Genomic DNA, 20496 nt, shown 5'->3' on the forward strand with positions numbered 1-20496 from the left:
GTTGAATTTTATGTTCCTTTTGATGGCATAGAAGACCCTTCTTGCCTTGTCTCTCAGCTCATTCACAGTGAGGTGGAAGTTACCTGTGGCGCTGACGTTTAGGCCAAGGTTTGTATAGTTTTTTGTGTGCTCTAGGGCAACGGTGTCTAGATGGAATTCATATTTGTCGTCCTGGCAACTGGACCTTTTTTGGAACACCATTATTTTTGTCTTACTAAGATTTACTGTCAGAGCTCAGGTCTGACAGAATCTGTGCAGAAGATCTACTGTAGGTGCTGCTGTAGACCCTCCTTGGTTGGGGACAGAAGCACCAGATCAACAGCAAATGGTTAGCCAGCCTGCCAGCTTAGTGGAGTCTGCCACTAGCACAGTCAGTGTAGTCAGCACAGCTATCCCCATTGAGACCGTGTCTGTGCCTCGATCTAGTTTGGGCAAAACTAAACATGGCGGTGTTCGCCTTAGCAATCTCACTGGAATAAAGACCTCCTCCATTCCTGTCATTATTGAAAGAGATTGTGATATCTCGCATCTCAAAATAGGGCTACTTAATGTTAGATCCCTCACTTCCAAGGCAGTTATAGTCAATTAACTAATCACTGATCATAATCTTGATGTGATTGGCCTGACTGAAAAATGGCTTAAGCCTGATAAATTTACTGTGTTAAATGAGGCCTCTCCTCCTGGTTACACTAGTGACCATATCTTCCGCGCACCCCACAAAGGCGGAGGTGTTGCTCACATTTACAATAGCAAATTTCAATTTACAAAAAGAAAAATGACTGTTTTCATCTTTTGAGCTTCTAGTCATGAAATCTATGCAGCCTACTCAATCACTTTTTATATCTACTGTTTACAGGCCTCCTGGGCCGTATACAGAGTTCCTCACTGAGTTCCCTGAATTCCTATCGGACCTTGTAGTTATGGGAGATAATATTCACATTTTTGGTGACTTTAATATTCACATGGAAAAGTCCACAGACCCACTCCGTTAGGCTTTCGGAGCCATCATCAACTCAGTGGGTTTTGTCCAACATGTCTCCGGACCTACTCATTGCCACAGTCATACCCTGGACCTAGTTTGTCTCTAGTTTTTCCTCATAATCCTGGACTATCAAACCACCATTTTATTATGTTTGCAATCGCAACAAATAATCTGCTCAGACCCCAACTAAGGATCATCAAACTCCGTGCTATAAATTCTCAGACAACCCAAAGATTCCTAGATGCCCTTCCAGACTCCCTCCACATACCCAAGGACGTCAGAGTACAAAAATGGTTAACCACCTAACTGAGGAACTAAATTTAACCTTGCGTAATACCCTAAATGCAGTCGCACCCCTAAAAACCAAAAACATTTGTCATAAGAAACTAGCTCCATGGTATACAGAAAATACCCGAGCCCTGAAGCAAGCTTCCAGAAAATTGGAACGGAAATGGCGCTACACCAAACTGGAAGTCTCCCGACTAGCTTGGAAACACAGTACCGTGCAGTATTGAAGAGCCCTCACTGATCATCCAATTTTCCAACTTAATTGAGGAGAATAAGAAAGTTCCCAAAAAATGTTTTGATACTGTCGCAAAGCTAACTAAAATGCAGCATTCCCCAAGAGAGGATGGCTTTCACTTCAGCAGTGATAAATTCATGAACTTCTTTGACGAAAAGATCATGATCATTAGAAAGCAAATTACCGACTCCTCTTTAAATCTGCGTATTTCTCCAAAGCTCAGTTGTCCTGAGTCTGCACAACACTGCCCGGACCTAGAATCAAGGGAGACACTCAAGGTTTTTAATACTATATCTCTTGACACATTGATGAAAATAGTCATGGCCTCTAAACCTTTCAAGCTGCATACTGGACCCTATTCCAACTAAACTACTGAAAGAGCTACTTCCTGTGCTTGGCCCTCCTATGTTGAACATAATAAACGGCTCCCTATCCACCAGATGTGTACCAAACTCACTAAAAGTGTCAGTAATAAAGCCTCTCTTGAAAAAGCCAAACCTTGACCCAGAAAATATAAAAAAAACTATCAGCCTATTTCAAATCACCCATTCCTCTCAAAATGTTTTGAAAAAGCTATTGCGCAGCAACTCACTGCCTTCCTGAAGACAAACAATGCATATGAAATGCTTAAGTCTGATTTTTGACCCCATCATAGCACTGAGGCTGTACTCGTGAAGGTGATAAACTACCTTTTAAAGGTGTCAGACCAAGGCTCTGCATCTGTCCTCGTGCTCCTAGACCTTAGTGGCTGCTTTTGATACCATCGATTACCACATTCTTTTGGAGAGATTGGAAACCCAAATTGGTCTACACGGACAAGTTCTGGCCTGGTTTAGATCTTATCTGTCGGAAAGATATCAGTTTGTCTCTGTGGATGGTTTGTCCTCTGACAAATCAACTGTAAATTTCAGTGTTCTTCAAGGTTCGTTTTTAGGACCACTATTGTTTTCACTATATATTTTGCTTCTTGGGGATGTCATTCGGAAACATAATGTTAACTTTCACAGCTATGTGGACGATACACAGCTGTAGATTTCAATGAAACATGGTGAAGCTGCAAAATTGCCCTCGCAGGAAGCCTGTGTTTCAGACATAAGGAAGTGGATGGTGGCAAATGTTTTACTTTTAAACTCGGACAAAACAGAGATGCTAGTTCTAGGTCCCAAGAAACAAAGAGCTCTTCTGTTGGATCTGACAATTAATCTTGATGGTTGTACAGTCGTCTAAAATAAAACTGTGAAGGACCTCGGTGTTACTCTGGACCCTGATCTCTCTTTTGACGAACATATCAAGACTATTTCCATCTACGTAACATTGCAAAAATCTGAAAATGTCAGTCTAAAAATGATGCTGAAAAATGTATCCATGCTTTTGTCACTTCTAGATTAGACTACTGCGATGCTCTACTTTCCGGCTACCCAGATAAAGCACTAAATGAACTTCAGTTTGTGCTAAACACGGCTGCTAGAGTCTTGACTAGAACCCAAAAATTTGATCATATTACTCCAGTGCTCTCTACACTGGCTTCCTGTTAAGGCTAGGGCTGATTTCAAGGTTTTACTGCTAACCTACAAAGCATTACATGGGCTTGCTCCTACTTATCTTTTACCGATTTGGTCCTGCCATGCATACCTACACGTACGCTACGGTCACAAGACGCAGGCCTCCTTATTGTCCCATGAATTTCTAAGCTCTCCTATAGAGCTTCATTTTTATGGAATGGTCTGCCTATCCATATGAGAGACGTGGTCTCGGTCTCGACCTTTAAGTCTTTATTGAAGACTAATCTCTTCAGTAGATCCTATGATTGAGTGTAGTCTGGCCCAGGGGTGTGAAGATGAACGGAAAGGCACTGGAGCGACGAACCACCCTTGCTGTCCCTGCCTGGCTGGTTCCCCTCCTCTGGGATTCTCTGCCTCTAACCCTGTTACGAGGGCTGAGTCACTGGCTTACTGGTGCTCTTCCATGCCATCCCTAGGAGGGGTGCGTCACTTGAGTGGGTTGAGTCACTGACGTGATCTTCCTGTCCGGGTTGGCGCCCCCCTCGGGTTCGTGCCGCGGGGGAGATCTTCGTGGGCTATACTCGGCCTTGTCTCAGGGTAGTAAGTTGGTGGTTTGAAGATATCCCTCTAGTGGTGTGGGGGCTGTGCTTTGGCAAAGTGGGTGAGTGTTATGTTCCCCGGTTTCTGTGTTGTTGTGGGTTTGTATGTGTGTGTATTTCAGGAAATGGCTTCCTGGAATCCTAAAGCAGCTGATTGGTCGGCCTCATCGCTGATTGGAGCTCTGACCCCTCCCTCTCATCAGGGGAAACGGCTGTCTCTTCAATTACCAATTCATTCTCCAGCTTGATAAAAGCCAGTGTTCCTCCGTCAGGGAGGAGAGCTTTTTTTTATGTCCTATGTTGGTTGTTGGTCAGTGAAAGTTTTGTTGATATTATTTTGTAGCCGCTCCTTCAGAGGTATGTGTATGCCAATAGGACTTAGTGTTTTTGGTTTTTGAAATTGTTCACTTAAAGTATTGGTAAATTCTTCTGTTTCATTTGTTCCCAGGGGGGTAAGGGGAACGCACCTTGGGAGTGTTTAGGCAAGAGGCCTGCGGGCATACATAACCCATAGTATTTAATCTGTCTATGCACACTAGGTAAAACCTGGGCGGCCCACCCCCTGTATTTTGATTAGCGCGCCAGGTGGTGCTAAAGGTTAGTTAAGAAGTGGGAAGGCAAGTAAGGTAGGTGAGGGAGGGGACTCTTTTTAATTTGTACTTTCTTTGCTTTGGTTCCGTCCAGCCCCTTTTCCCCACATTACCGTGTTAATGAATAATAAATTCCTTGTAAACTGTATTTTTCTCTGTCATCCTTCCCCACACCTACGATCACATACTTTTTCACACCACGGGGAGTCGAGATGTAGCAGGGTGTTGTGTTCCTGTCACGTCCGGGTAATTTGCCATAGTAGAGCGGTCAGGGCGTGACAGGTGGTTGTGTTGGGTGGTTTTGGGTTTTCTGTTTATTGGTGTTTTTTTTTCTAGTATTCTATTTCAATGTTTTGTTTTCCAGGTTTTGGCCGGGTATGGTTTCCAATCAGAGGCAGGTGTCTTTCGTTGTCTCTGATTGGAAGCCATACTTAGGCAGCCTGTTTTCCTTTGGGGTTTGTGGGTAGTTGTTTTCCGTTTTAGTCTTAGTACCTGACGGAACTGTTGGCTGTCGTTTTGTTATTTTGTTGAAGTGTTATCATAAATAAAAGAAATATGAGCACTTTACACGCTGCGTCTTGGTCCCCTTTCAACAACCCCTGTGACAGTTCCCTACTCCAAGAGGCGTACGTAACAGTGGTGTTATATCCTGCCTGGTTGGCCCTGTCCGGGGGTATCGTCGGATGGGGCCACAGTGTCTCCCGTCCCCTCCTGTCTCAGCCTCCAGTTTTTATGCTGCAATAGGTTATATGTCAGGGGGCAAGGGTCAGTCTGTTACAGTATATCTGGAGTATTTTTGTCTTATCTGGTGTCCTCTGTGAATTGAAGTATGCTCCCTCAAATTCTTTCTCTCTTCTCTCGATGCCCTAGGACCATGCCTCAGGACTACAGTGGCTTGTGAAAGTATTCACCCTCTTGGCATTTGTCCTATTTTGTGGCCTTGCAACCTGGCATTAAAATAGATTTTTTTGGGGGGTTTGTATCATTTGATTTACACAACATACCTACCACTTTGAAGATGCAAAATATATTTTGTGAAACAAACAAGAAATAAGACAAAAAAACTGAACTTAAGCGTGCATAACTATTCACCCCCCCCCCCCCAAAGTCAATACTTTGTAGAGCCACCTTTTGCAGCAATTACAGCTGCAAGTCTCTTGGGGTATGTCTCTATAAGCTTGGCACATCTAGCCACTGGTATTTTTGCCCATTCTTCAAGGCAAAACTGCTCCAGCTCCTTTAAGTTGGATGGGTTCTGCTGGTGTACAGCAATCTTTATGTCATACCACAGATTCTCAATTGGATTGAGGTCTGGGCTTTGACTAGGCCATTCCAAGACATTTAAATGTTTCCCCTGTTTAGCAGTATGCTTAGGGTCATTGTCCTGCTGGAAGGTGAACCTCCTGACCAGTTTCCCAGTCCCTGCCAATGAAAAACATCTCATAGCATGATGCTGCCACCACCATGCTTCACTGTGGGGATGTGGTTCTCGGGGTGATGAGGGGTGTTGGGTTTGCGCCAGACATAGCGTTTTCCTTGATGGCCAAAAAGCTCAATTTTAGTCTCATCTGACCAGAGTACCTTCTTCCAAATGTTTGGGGAGTCTCCCACATGCCTTTCTGGACACCCTTCTGTAAAGCCCAGCTCTGTGGAGTGTACAGCTTAAAGTGGTCCTATGGACAGATACACCAATCTCCGCTGTGGAGCTTTGCAGCTCCTTCAGGGTTATCTTTGGTCTCTTTGTTGCCTCTCTGATAATGCCCTCCTTGCCGGGTCCGTGAGTTTTGGTGCGCGGCCTTCTCTTGGCAGGTTTGTTGTGGTGCCATATTCCTTAAAAAATATTTATAATGGATTTAATGGTGCTCGGTGGAATGTTCAAAGTTTCTGATATTTTTTTATAACCCAACCCTGATCTGTACTTCTCCACAACTTTGTCCCTGACTTGTTTGGAGAGCTCATTGGTGTTCATGGTGCCGCTTGCTTAGTGGTGTTACAGACTCTGGGGCCTTTCACAACAGGTGTATATATACTGAGATCATGTGACACTTAGATTGCACACAGGTGGACTTTATTTAACTAATTATGTGACTTTTGAAGGTAATTGGTTGCACCAGATCTTATTTAGGGGCTTCATAGCAAAGGGGGTGAATACATATACACACACCACTTTTCCATTAATTTATTTATTTTTTAACAAGTTCTTTTTTTTTCATTTCACAATTTTGACTATTTTGTGTATGTCCATTACATGAAATCCAAATAAAAATCTATTTTAATTCCAGGTTGTAAGGCAACAAAATATGAAAAATGCCAAGGGAGTGAATACTTTCGAAAGCCACTGTACCTGGCCTGATTACTCCTTGCTGTCCCCAGTCCACCTGGTTGTGCTGCTGCTGCAGTTTCAACTGTTTTGCTTGCGGCTATGGAACCCTGATCTGTTCACCCGATGTGCTACCTTGTCCCAGACCTGCTGTTTTCGACTCTCTCTCTCTCTACCGCACCTGATGTCTCTATCTCTGAATGATTGGCTATGAAAAGCCAACTGACATTTACTCCTGAGGTGCTGACCCTGCTGGTCGTCTATGAACATTTGAACAGCTTGTCCATGTACTGTTATAATCTCCTCCTGGCACAGCCAGAAGAAGACTGGTCACCCCTCAGATCCTGGTTCTTCTCTAGGTTTCTTCCTAGGTTCCTGCCTTTCTAGGGAGTATTTACATTTACATTTTAGTCATTTAGCAGACGCTCTTATCCAGAGCGACTTACAGTAGTGAATGCATACATTTCATTTCATACATTTTTTTTCTGTGCTGGCCCCCCTAGCCACTGTGCTTCTACATCTGCATTACTTGCTGTTTGGGGTTTTAGGGGTTTTATACTGTAGCACTTTGTGACATCGGCTGATGTAAAAAGGGCTTTATAAATACATTTGATTGATTGATTGATAGACATTTGACTTCAGATTCTAGTAGGGTGAGGCCGGGTGCTGCAGACTGTTGTAGTGCCCTCGCCAATTCGTTGATATATATGTTGAAGAGGGTGGGGCTTAAGCTGCATCCCTGTCTCATCCCATGGCCCTGTGGAAAGAAATGTGTGTGTTTTTTGCCAATTTTAACCGCGCACTTGCTTCTGTACATGGATTTTATAATGTCGTATGTTTTTCCCCCAACACCGCTTTCCATGAATTTGTATAGCAGACCCTCGTGCCAAAATGAGTCAAAAGCTTTTTTGAAATCAACAAAGCATGAGAAGACTTTGCCTTTGTTTTGGTTTGTTTGTCAATTAGGGTGTGCAGGGTGAACACATGGTCTGTCTTACGGTAATTTGGTAAAAAGCCAATTTGACATTTGCTCAGTACATTGTTTTCACAAAGTAAATGTACAAGTCTGCTGTTAATGATAATGCATAGGATTTTCCCAAGGTTGCTGTTGACGCATATCCCACGGTAGTTATTGGGGTCAAATTTGTCTCCACTTTTGTGGATCATGTATATGTTTTTGCTGTTTGTTCTTTGTTCTTTGTTATAGGGCTTAAAAGATTGGAGAAGTGGTTTACCCATTCATCTCCGTTTTGGATAGATAACTCTTCGTGTTGTTGTTTGTTTAGTGTTTTAAAATTTTCCCAGAATTGGCTAGAGTCTATGGATTCTTCAGTTACATTGATCTGATTTCTGACGTGCTGTTCCTTCATTTTCCTTAGTGTATTTCTGTATTGTTTTAGTGATTCACCATGGTGAAGGCGTAGGCTAAGGTTTTCTGGGTCTCTATGTTTTCGTTGGATAGGTTTCTCAATTTCTTTCTTAGGTTTTTGCATTCTTCATCAAACCATTTGTCATTGTTGTTCATTTTCTTAGGTTTTCTGTTTGACATTTTTAGATTTGATAGGGAAAGCTGAGAGGTCAAATATACTGTTTAGGTTTTCTACTGAAAAGTTTACACCTTCACTATTACAGTGGAATATTTTGTCCAGGAAGTTGTCTAAAAGGGATTGAATTTGTTGTTGCCTAATTGTTTTTTGGTAGGTTTCCACACTACCTTCCTTCCGTCTATGGCATTTCTTAATTATTCCGTTCCTTTGGCTTTGGTGCCTCATGATTGAGTATTGGTCTGTACAAGTACAGTAGACTGGTGATTTTGCTGTGATCTGATAAGGGTGTCAGTGGGCTGACTGTGAACGCTCTGAGAGACTGGGTTGAGGTCAGTGATAAAGTAGTCTACAGTACTACTGCAAAGAGATGAGTTGTAGGTGTACCTACCATAGGAGTCCCCTCGAAGCTTACCTTTGACTATGTACATACCCAGCGTGCGACAGAGCTGCAGCAGTGTGACCTATTTTTGTTGATTATGTTGACGTAGTTGTGCGTAGGGGGGCATATGGGGAAGGGAATGCTGTCACCTCCAGGTAGGTGTTTGTCCGCCTGTGTACTGAGGATGTCAGATTCTTGTCCAGTTCTGGCATTTAGGTCACCACAGACTAGTACATGTCCCTGGGCTTCAAAATGATTGATTTCCCCCTCCAGGATGGATAAGCTGTCTTCATTAAAGTATGGGGATTCTAGTGGGGGATATAGGTAACACACAGGAGGACATTTGTACTCTGTTAAGATCATTTCCTTGAGCCCGTTTTGATTAATTTCATGGAGTGCGTTAGGTCTGCTCTATACCAAATTAGCGTACCCCCTGAGTCCTTGCCCTTTTTCACACCTGGTTGTTTGGTGGATGGGACTACCAGCTCTCTGTAATCTATAGGGCAACCAGTGGGTCTATGTCCTCTATACCATGCTTCTTGTAGGATGACAATATCCAGGTTCCTGCTCTTTAGGCCAAAGGCAGATGACCTTAGGCCTTGGATATTCCAGGATGAGATAGTGAAGGCTTTGTGTTCCATAAAGTCTGTGTGTGTGTGTGTGTGTGTGTGTGTGTGTGTGTGTGTGTGTGTGTGTGTGTGTGTGTGTGTGTGTGTGTGTGTGTGTGTGTGTGTGTGTGTGTGTGTGTGTGTGTGTGTGTGTGTGTGTGTGTGTGTGTGTGTGTAAAACAGAGACTCCCCATGTACCCATCTCAGCTAGGGAAAAAGATAGTTAGAGATAGTTATACGAGGTTCCCAAAATGGGATGTACAGGGAGGCTGGTTAGGCTGCAGCTGTCCTTGTCTGACATATGAGCTGGCCATTCGGAGACTCTACACCACTGCAGAAGCCCGTCGGCTGGTACAGAAATGGCCCTACTGTATAAATCACGTCTCCAGTCTTAGCCAATAAACCCACCAAAATAATCCTTACACTGACTGAATCTGAATCCAACCCTGCTCTGCTACACTGTTCTGTTTTCCTGCCAAGATAGGATACCCTAACCCAGCCACCCTCCCCCTCCTTCATATCTCTGGTGGTGCTGTTAGATGGTACATGTTCAATGTTCTGTAACTGTATCAAAGGGAGTGAATTACATTTACATTTTAGTCATTTAGCAGACGCTCGTATCCAGAGCGACTTACAGTAGTGAATGCATACATTTCATACATTATTTATTTTTTCCGTAATTACAATGGATTTAGATGTCAATGGAGATAAGAAACACAGGATGATGATGATGATGATGATATGAGGCTTTTATGTCTTAACTGATTTAAATGTTTTGTATTCTGATTGAAAACATTTGTTATTAATAGATCATGATTGTTTTCATTTCAGCTGAGAAAGTCATTCAAGGACCTCAAGAAGAAATTCAACAACTTGAAGTTCAATTATATGAAGAAAAATGACAAGTCAAGGAACCTGAAAGCAGTGAAAAACCAAATCCAGCAGATAGAGATTTATGTTGAAAAGTTACAGGTGAGACACACCCTGTTTGCTACAACAACAAAATCACATTTCCCTCATTCCCTGCTGTTCAATGGTTTTGAAATTATTCCTAGGTCATGCATATTTTGTTTGCCTCTTTCTATCTTAATTCTTTCTCTCTTTCTCTCTTGATCCAGATATTGCAGAAACGGATGCAGGTATTTACAGTCAAAGTGACTTCCAGCACAGAGAAGCATCTAATAGGCAGTAGCCCCAGAGAGATAGAGGATGCTGTGAATGAGCTACAGAGACAGCTGGGGGACTTTGACAAGACTGTGGAGGAGTACAAGCAGAATCTGGACATGAGCGTAAAACTGCAGCAAGCCATGGATGAGGTGTGGATGGAGAAAACTTAAGACAAATCGTTTACCCTCTACTTGCCAATTGTGAAGGAAAAAAAAATGTTGGAGAAAAAAAATCAACTAACATCTTGTCAGAAAGCATCATAAAACTCAAGGAATTGGATATAGCGTATTTTGTGTTCGCCTAATATCTGCTGCAATTGTCTCACAATTTTTTCTGCTTTTGAATTTCAGTATAACTTCTGGTGTGATGAAGCAAGTGCTACAATTGTGAGAGTAGGGAAGTACTCTTCCCAGTGTAAGACCAGGGAAGCAGTGTCTACTCTATACAAGCAGTTTGAGAAGTTTGTTTGGCCCACTGTGCCCCAGCAAGAGGAGAGGATCAGCCAAATCACAGAACTGGCTGTCCGTCTGCATGGTAAGGAAACAGACCACACACAATAAACCACCATCTTGACTTTAGACAGAATTCTTATGGTCAGCTTTTTGGGAGTAAGGAAAAGTATGCCTACATAAAGCTGACCGAAAATGCTATTTCAAAATGTGGGGGGACATGTCCCCCTGTCCTTATTGGAAGTCACGCCCATAACACTGGCATTGAGGACTGTATGAACTGTTTTTAATGTACAGGTGCTGAGGAGGGAAATAAGTATACGGTGAAAACTGTCACCAGACACAATGAGATAGTGGAATCGATAAAGGAACTATCTAATGGATTGATGGATTTGGAGGCTAAACTACAGGTACGATGAAAAAAGCTTTTTTGCCTGGTTATTTTCCTCCGAGATTTGAATAGAAAATGCCTCTTGAAAATATGTGATTGTTCTCTAATTTCAGACTGAGGCTTTGAAGCAGGAGCCTGAAATAAAAGAATTGGATAATGACATACAAGAGGAAAACAAACAAGAGAAAAAATCTAACCAAGAAACAGGGAAAGCTGAGATGTACCCCCAGGAGTCTCTTGATGTGGTATGTTTATTGATAAGGAAACGGTACACCATTTTGTTGGCTTCTGTGGGTTTTGGATCCCACTTCTGAAACCATCTGTAATCTGTCAAAAAATATATATATATTTTCAGTCTCACAGTTTTTTATCATACTGTGTGAAATGTGGGTTCCCTTTCTTTTTTGGACATTATAATGTATGATTTCAGCAGTCTGAGCTGAAAGAAACTGGACACACTCCCGAACTAACCATGGGAATGAACGGGAAAGAGGTACCAATCAAAATAATTGAAAACACAAGAAGCAAGAAACCTCAAATCCGCAAAACAAGGAGCCAGGAACTACCAGATAAACTCCACCCACAACATCACAACAAAGTGTTATCAGAGAGCAGGTACCTTCAACCACCACCACCACTATCTACACGTACATCCTCCACTCACTCACAACACATGCTTGCACACACACACACACACACACACACACACAGATCTTTCAGGGGACAGGTGTTAAAGGGCATCCCCATGAGCATAGGAATATTTATTTATGCATCAAAACATATTACTTTAGTGCCGTGCTGCAAACAGGATACATGTTTTGGAATATTTTTATTCTGTTCAGGCTTCCCTCTTTTCTCTCTGTCAATTAAGTTTGTATTGTGGAGTAAGTACAATGTTGTTGATCCATCCTCAATTTTCTCCTATCACAGCCATTTCACTCTGTAACTGTTTTAAAGTCACCATTGGTGTCATGGTGAAAACCCTGAGTGGTTTCCTTCCTCTCCGGCAACTGAGTTAGGAAGGACACCTGTATATTTGTAGTGATTGGGTGTATTGATGCACAATCCAAAACGTAATTAATACATTCACCATGCTCAACGGGATATTCAATGTCTGAAAATAGTACAATGCACAAGGTGCAATTTCGAAATTGGGTAGTTTTACTCTTGTCTTGTCAGTCATTGCATACCTTAGAGAGCTATTTATAACTTGTCAGAAATGTCCAGATTAACTAGCCAATGTCAGCAAAAGTTTCTTAGCCCATAGATTTTGTTGTAATGTTTGAGTCACTCAAATATCACATGAATAAACATTAGGCATGGCAAAATATGTAGAATTGCAAGAAAATGTGCTTTAAACTGCAACATTTTCTCTGTACCCCATGACAAAATGTGTACAATTACAGGAAATAAGCTTTAAACCTGCAACATTCTCTCCACCAACAAGAAGGGTGTGAACAGTTTGTGTCATGAACAGTGCTTGTGCCCAAAGAAATAGACATGGCGGGAGAGTGGGATGTTCCTCAATGCTGGAAGGGGGAACCACTAGAGAACCCCTAGTCTAGACTAGACTATCTGTGTTGCTGCTGCCGACTGAGGAAGGGATGGAGTTGGGTCGGAGCGAGGGTCGTTGATGCAGCCGATCTACTCTCTTTCTGCCTCTGTTTTGCATGTATCAGCCAACCAGACCGAATATTGATGATGTTATTCAAATGTTATGCTTCTGTAGCAGTACTGTTGATATTTACTAACTAGGTAGCTTAAACGTTGACTGCATCTCAAGCCATGCATGTTTGGATACCGGGCTTGCGCAAGCTCTGTACAGACCAACAAGTGCAACCAACGGACAGGGTGAGGGTGTGGGAGTGGCGAACTTGATGACGTTGCGACAACTTGCAGGCAACAATGACAAAACTTTAGAAAAAATATAATACTTATACCACCACCCAAAAGGGCAGTTGGCGAGTGGGACGGCAAAGGGGCATGTGCTGGGCACAGGTTGACTCCTATCTGCGCACGTGCCTGCACACACACACACACACACACACACACACACACACACACACACACACACACAGATTCCTCTCCCCTTAACTTTTTTTTATTTTGTTGATGTTCTTTTTTGGTTTATTCTGTTTCTTTGGAACTATTATATAGAGACTTTGGCTCCATGATAACGCTCTATAAAACCCATGTATTATTATAATTATTATAGGTATCATACCCAGGAGTTGTGCTCGGAGACCAGCAGAGTGGAGACTATCACCAGCAGGTTGACAATGGAGAGAAAAGAGCAGCTGAGCACCTCTTTCTCATGTACACACACCTTCAACCTGTCCTGTTCACCGCTGGAGAGGGACAGGAAAGTCCATGCGCTCAACCAGGCAGGGATTAAGTCTCTGGTCACCCCTCCTCCTACTATTCCTCCTCCTCCTGCCTTCGCTTCGGCTCCCAGCTTCTCTGATATACAGAGAGAGTTCCAGAAGAAGGAGAGACAGGGCCCTGCTCAGAGGAACTTCCCTGGGTTTCATACTTCTAATACTGATCAGGTTGGTCTTCTTAAGTCCTCAAACAATTGGTTTCCCCTGTTGTTTTTCATTTCTTGAAGTCCTTGTTGTTTTTGACTGAGGTATTATCATGACTTATTATCATACTTCACTACTACTGAGGTTTTCTGTCCCAAGACCCCATAAATAAGGGATCTGTATGTGACATGCTTTTATTTTGACCTCTCTCTGATTGTTTATTTTTTCTAATCCTTACAGGGTGAGCCTTTCCCCCAAGATGCATCACTCCTGCTGACCCTCGCAGGTGGTCTGACGGAGGGGAACCTTCAGCGGCATAACCTCATGACAGAAGAGTCCCTGTCCAATGACGAATATGAGTGCACTTCCCCCGATGACATCTCCCTGCCCCCGCTTTCCGAGACCCCAGAGTCCAACATCGTCCTATCAGAGAATGACATGGACCTGGATGGTGTCTGTCTCAGCTCCCAGTCCCACACCATTCACATCAACCAGTACAGCCACCAGTTACACTCCACACATAATGATTACAGCAACAGCCAGAGCCAACAGAGGATCAGAGAGCAGACTTTAAGCTGTCCCTCTCCTACAGGGGGCCTCAACACCAAGTTCAGAGCAGAGTCCTCTTCTTTTGTCCACAGCCCCCTGACTGTCCCAGCACCAAGCCTGGTCTCAAACACACTCTCCAATATTCTGAAAAGCAGGGGCATCCCCAACCTTCCAAACGCCAACCTCCCAAATCTCCCACCGGTCGGCCCCCTAGGCCTAAACGAGTGCCACCAGACCGTATATTCCGTGCATGAGAGCTCTGTCACAGAGACGCAGGAGAATGTGCATGACCCTAGCACCATGATGGTTCGAGGAGCTGCCTTCCCCGCTGCTGCCGCCGCTAGCTCCCTTAACACGCACGGTACCCCCTCCCCATTAACCACCACAGCAGTCACACTCACAGACCAGGGCCAAGACCCAGACCTCTGCAACCCCACAGCCATCAGAGAAGAGATCAGGCTGCCTGGTACCAGTCGGTCCATGGGGAGCACCCTAGCAGGCCAGGGCCCTCCTCACTTCTCCAAACTACTGTCTAGTCCCACAGTTATGGAGGGGTTGCCTGTGACCCTGGAAGTGGAGGTCACTGGATTTCCAGAGCCTACTTTAACATGGTGGGTAGCTCATAGTCTTTAGTCATTCATTAACATAGAAGCTGTGTCTGAAATGGCATCTTATTCCCTATGTTGTGCACTACTTTTGACCAGAAGTAGTGCACTCTAAAGGGTATAGGTCATGGTGTCATTTCTGACACAGATGGATTATTGGTGCAAGTAGAAATGGAACAGTAAAACTTCATTATTTTAATAAAATCTGTATTATTTTTACTCTTCATAAGCATGAAAAGTCTGGTTACAGTAGTATTAACAGTCACCGCTTTATGTGTTGGGGATATTTTATTAATCAATTCCAAAAGGATCATTCAGGTGGAGAGGAAAGGGCATATTGAGAAATGATAAGATAGATTTGTAAACTGCATAAGTAGTGTTAAATCTGAATCCCAAGTCATGTTTTGTGTGGATAATATGTATTTATTTGACTAAAATCCTTTACTGTTGTTTGACTTATCTAACCTTTTGTTTTGATTCCTGTTTAATAACACAACTTTGATAACACGTTTGATCACTAATGGCACGTTCTAATTTTAAATAATCTAGTTGTTTTGATTGATTGTGCTTCAGCTCACCCTTTGATAAATAGGAATGTGATTTGTGTTTTTCTTGTTGTGATTGTGTGATAATTGACTTCTTGCTTTAGGTTCAAGAATGGAGAGAAACTGACCAATGATGAGCACATAGAACTGTCCCAAAAAGAAGGCAAACATGCATTGTTTATACAGAAAGTCACTGAGGCCGACGCAGGTCTCTATGTGTGCCGGGCCGTCAACTCAAGTGGCACCCTGTCCTCTAGCGCCGCCCTTCAGGTGAATGCAGGTAACAACAGATGTCCCGATCCTAACTGCCCTCTTCTCAAGCTGAACTGGCACACTTGTTTTGGCACTCTGTGTTTTCTCCTGTATCTCCTGTACCTACTGCTCTTATGAAGAAAGAAAAAAATATATTAAGCTTTTTACTGCCAGTACCTTTTCCACTCTCACTATAATGGGAAGTAGTGTTGACTTTGAACAGTAGTACACTGGATAACCCTAACTTCAACTGTATGGATGCATGCGGTGTCACCTCCAAACCTGGACACCACCACCACCCTATTACACCCAAAACCACCTGTGTGTATGAATGTCGGGTTCATTTATTTTGTAGATTTGTATTTCATCTCTGCATAAAAGTATTATCTCAATTAATTTATATCTCAGCTAAAGTCGGAATCTCCTTCGTATACTTTTGTCTAGAAAGTCAGTGCATTGAGTCTGTGCGTCCATGACTAAAATGGTCTCCAATTACAGAATCAAGGTATTCATTTACTAATAAAATTATAAAATCTGTAATTTAGCCAATTTCTCTTTTATTGTATTACGCCCATCCTAAACTTCAAAGTTCGGAGATTAGATGGTAAATTGTTTCAGCCAAATTACCTTATTAAATGTATTTTAAATAAAGTAATGCAGCTTCCGAGTCAAAAGTTTCATGAATTGTTTGTGCTCCCTCTACTACCATCTTGTTATATCATTTGTATGGTTCTACAGTTTAATGGTAATGTAAGATGCACATTTATAAAATGATCAGATCATTTTTGCCTGTTTTTGTATTTCACTTTATCACTTCACCAGTTAAAAACCCCATGTACCGGATAAAAAAACCAGTTAATTGGGTTTGCATCGCATTTTCAACTCTACTGATGATTTTGTCACAAAAATATATATAGCGTTATGTAACGAATGTGCCCACTCTGGTATTGGCACGTGCAGCTTAGCCAACAGCTCACAGATACAGTGCGTGTATAGCCTACACTACTGTTCAAAAGTTTGGGGTCACTTAGAAATGTCCTTGTTTTTGAAAGAAAAGCACAGTTTTGTCCATTAAAATAACATCAAATTGATCAGAAATACAGTGTAGACATTGTTAATGTTGTAAATGACTATTGTAGCTGGACATGGCTGATTTTTTTATGGAATAGCTACACAGGCGTACAGAGGCCCATTATTAGCAACCATCACTCCTGTGTTCCAATGGCACGTTGTTAGCTAATCCAAGTTTATCATTTTAAAAGGCTAATTGATCATTATAAAACCCTTTTGCAATTATGTTAGCACAGCTGAAAACTGTTGTTCTGATTGAGAAGCAATAAAACTGGCCTCCTTTAGACTAGTTGAGTATCTGGAGCGTCACCATTTTGGGGTTCGATTACAGGCTGAAAATGGCCAGAAACAAAACACTTTCTTCTGAAACTCGTTAGTCTATTCTTGTTCTGAGAAATTAAGGCTATTCCAAGCAAGAAAATGCCAAGAGACTGAAGCTCTCGTACAACACTGTGTACTACTCCCTTCACAGAACAGCGCAAACTGTCTCTAACCAGAATAGAAAGAGGAGTGGGAGGCCCTGGTGCACAACTGAGCAAAAGAACAAGTACATTAGATGTCTAGTTTGAGAAACAGACACCTCACAAGTCCTCAACTGGCTTCATTAAATGGTACCCGCAAAACACCAATCTCAACATCAACAGTGAAGAGGCGACTCCGGGACGCTGGCCTTCTAGGCAGAGTTGCAAAGAAAAAGCCAAATCTCAGATTGGCCAATAAAAAGAAAATATTCAAATGGGCAAAATAACACAGACACTGGACAGAGGAACTGCCTAGAAGGCCAGCATCCCAGAGTTGCCTCTTCACTGTTGACGTTGAGACTGGTGTTTTGCAGGTACTATGATCAGTTAGCCTTTTTAAAATGATAAACTTGGATTAGCTAACACAACATGCCATTGGAACACAGGCATGATGGTTGCTGATAATGGGCCTCTGTATGCCAATGTATATATTCCATCAAAAATCAGCCGTTTCCAGCTACAATAGTCATTTACAACATTAACAATGTCTACACTGTATTTCTGATCAATTTGATGTTATTTTAATGGACAAAAAATAGCTTTTCTTTAAAAAACAAGGACATTTCTAAGTGACCCCAAAGTTTTTAACGGTAGTGTACATGATAGGATTATTATGGACATTTTTATTTATCAAACGGCATGATCATGTCACCAGCATTTAAAGTTGACTGCTCTGCTGTTGTACTGTATGTTGTGGGGTAACACAATCTCTCAGGTCAAATTGTGGTTACCCAGGTTACACCTCTTCACTCCAATCCACCTCTCCACTCCACTAACTACTTCACTCCTCACACAGTGATGATAAGGCTGGCTCCCCTCCTGTTGTAGAGGGCTGAAATATTGCAGATACAGGCTTAAGATTGGTCTTTATCGGCAACAGATAGACGAGCCATGGGCTATTTTTGATAATATCACATAACATTTGAGAAGAAAAGCAGTTTGTTCTAATAAATAAATTGCTTTATATTTTATAATTGTACACATTTGTCTCCATTGGTAGACTGTTTCTTTCACCTTGCATACCAACTTATGATTTTCACAGGGGCGCAACATTCACTGGGGACCAGGGGAGGACATGACCCACCCACATTATGAAATTGCATTTTAGTCCCCCACCGTGATAGAAAACGAGGCAACGCTGTGCTTTAGGACAATGCGGACGCCTCCGAGCGTCGGGTAGGCTGTTTGGAGTGTTTATCCGACTCGATTAAAAAATCTATATAAAGTTATGTACCCCTCACTTCTAAAACCAACGTTGTGCCCCTGGATTTTGAAATATTATGCACAAGCTCATCTAATTTGATGAATACATCCTCCTGAACCTAATGGAACGAATCAAACAATGCGATAGAAAATAATGTAACTTGGTCTCCCCCAGTCTGTGGATCTACTCCTCAGTTCCTTTCAAAGCCAGAAGATAAGCATCTCCTGGTGGGAGAAGATCCCTTCCTGAAGTGTGTCATTGTAGCTTGTGGAGAAAGCAGGGTGAGTTGTCTAACATTACTTTAAATTGTCTACAATTAGGTGATAGATTTTTATTTTAGATATTTTAAGTTGCCACTATAGCTTGTGAAGAAAGCAGGGTGGTACAAGATTCTAAATAGATTAAAATAACAGTTACGTTTTTGTCTCCCTTGCAGATTCAAAGCCAAAGTGATACTCATGTCATCGTAAAGAAGAGTGCTATTGTGTCAGACGCTGGGAAGTATGTGTGAGATGCCAGATAGGAAGAGGGGAAGTCTGCTGTACTGCAGACGAGTTGGTCACTGGTAAATCCTTTTTTATTTTCAATTGTTTTATTTTTTGAGAATTCAAGTTAGTGTCATTACTGTGACACATGGATGTCATATGTATGGGTTTTTTATGTGTTAGAATGTCCTTATGTAGGTACTCATCAAAGTGTTACCCACATTCATCAATTAACCAATATCTTTGTTTAAATTGAGAAATTTGTATTGCAGTCAGGATCAACATTAAAAACAGTAACAACCATACAACAGATATACACAAGTTAAATAATGACATTCTGTAACATGTAACTGTCCATAGATTTGGTTCTGGGATGTATGACCCCTAAACTATCAATAACTGTCAAATTGAGATGTCACATTTATCTTTATTCTCCCGCAGAGCCAAGCCAAAGTGTTTCAAAGCCCAGGCAGTCGTCATGATCAACACACTGAAGATCCAGATGGGAAAACTGTACATGCATCCTCAACAAGTAAACAACATAAAAAGTCAAGAGGGACAGGAGGGAAATAGGGAGTCTGGGGACTTGAATAAAGTTATGTATACATTTTGTGGCAATTTGCCTATTGCATGTAGTCCCTTTGTTTGCAATTAAAGCCTTTTTGTGAATACTGTTCTGATGTATTGTCCAATACCTGAATGAATTATTGAAGATTATCTTTTGGAGTACTGTCAATTTCATTTTTTACATTTTGAAAAAAATTCTGTGAGTGAGCATTTTGATAATATATGAGATACAGACAAAAATGTTGATCGCCATGTTGCAGGAGACCTTTCCTGCAATGCAGGACATGTAAAACTTGTGGTGTATTTGAGGTTTAAAAAGGCTTCTGAAGTTTGTAATTTCCACAAATTTCAGAGTTGATTTTCCCTTATGAACAAAATGTATCAACCCTCACAAAAATGTTAATTGAATTATATTTCACATTTCCTGTTATAGCAAACTGACTCAAATTAAGATCATACATCTGTGTATTTTTTATTTAACTGGGCAAGTCAGTTAAGAACACATTCTTATTTACAATGACGGCCTACCCCAGCTAAACCTGGACGATGCTGGGCCAATTGTGCACCGCCCTATGGGACTCCCTCTCTATGGGAATCGAGCCAGTGTCACGTCCTGACCAGTAGAAGGGTTATTTGTTATTGTAGTTTGGTCAGGACGTGGCAGAGGGTATTTGTTTTATGTGGTTCGGGGTAGGGCGTTTGATTTATTATTTCCGGGTTTTTGGGTAATGTTCTATGTTTGTATTTCTATGTGGTCTCTGGTCTTTTGTATTTCTGTGTCTGGTTTATTGGGTTTGGACTCTCAATTGGAGTCAGGTGTTTTCTCGTTGCCTCTGATTGGGAGTCCTATATATGGGTATGTGTTTGGTTTAGTGTTTGTGGGAGATTGTTTCTTGTTTTGCCTGTGTGAGCATTACAAGACTGTTTTGTTGTTTGTGCGTTTCGTTTTGTTGTTTTTGGTGTTCTCTTTATTTAAAATAAATGATAAGATGAGCATCCACATTCCTGCTGCGTTTTGGTCCTCCATTCCAGACGACAACCGTTACAGAATCTCCCACCACAAGTGGACCAAGCAACGGAGTAAGGAGCAAGGGGAATTCAATATGGACTGGCGG

At 42.0% G+C, this 20496-nt stretch overlaps 1 protein-coding gene across 3 annotated transcripts in view; it reads left to right on the forward strand.

Moving 5' to 3' along the window:
- LOC106582274 (coiled-coil domain-containing protein 141) overlaps nt 1-16184 on the forward strand; it is a 56598-nt gene extending 40414 nt beyond the window's left edge. For 2 of the 3 annotated variants that reach the window (XM_014165182.3, XM_014165180.3), the window contains exons 18-26: nt 9882-10022; nt 10169-10366; nt 10568-10751; nt 10964-11076; nt 11171-11302; nt 11488-11672; nt 13273-13606; nt 13823-14742; nt 15386-16184. In XM_014165182.3, the coding sequence (XP_014020657.2) occupies nt 9882-10022; nt 10169-10366; nt 10568-10751; nt 10964-11076; nt 11171-11302; nt 11488-11672; nt 13273-13606; nt 13823-14742; nt 15386-15671 (2493 nt within the window). In that variant the 3' untranslated portion in view covers nt 15672-16184. The remainder of the gene's footprint in view (nt 1-9881; nt 10023-10168; nt 10367-10567; nt 10752-10963; nt 11077-11170; nt 11303-11487; nt 11673-13272; nt 13607-13822; nt 14743-15385) is intronic. The other variant, XM_014165181.3, reaches the window with a different exon arrangement.
- The last annotated feature ends 4312 nt before the right edge of the window (nt 16185-20496 follow it).

Source organism: Salmo salar, chromosome 21, assembly GCF_965601325.2.
Source record: "Salmo salar chromosome 21, fSalSal1, whole genome shotgun sequence".
Lineage (NCBI taxonomy): Eukaryota > Metazoa > Chordata > Actinopteri > Salmoniformes > Salmonidae > Salmo > Salmo salar.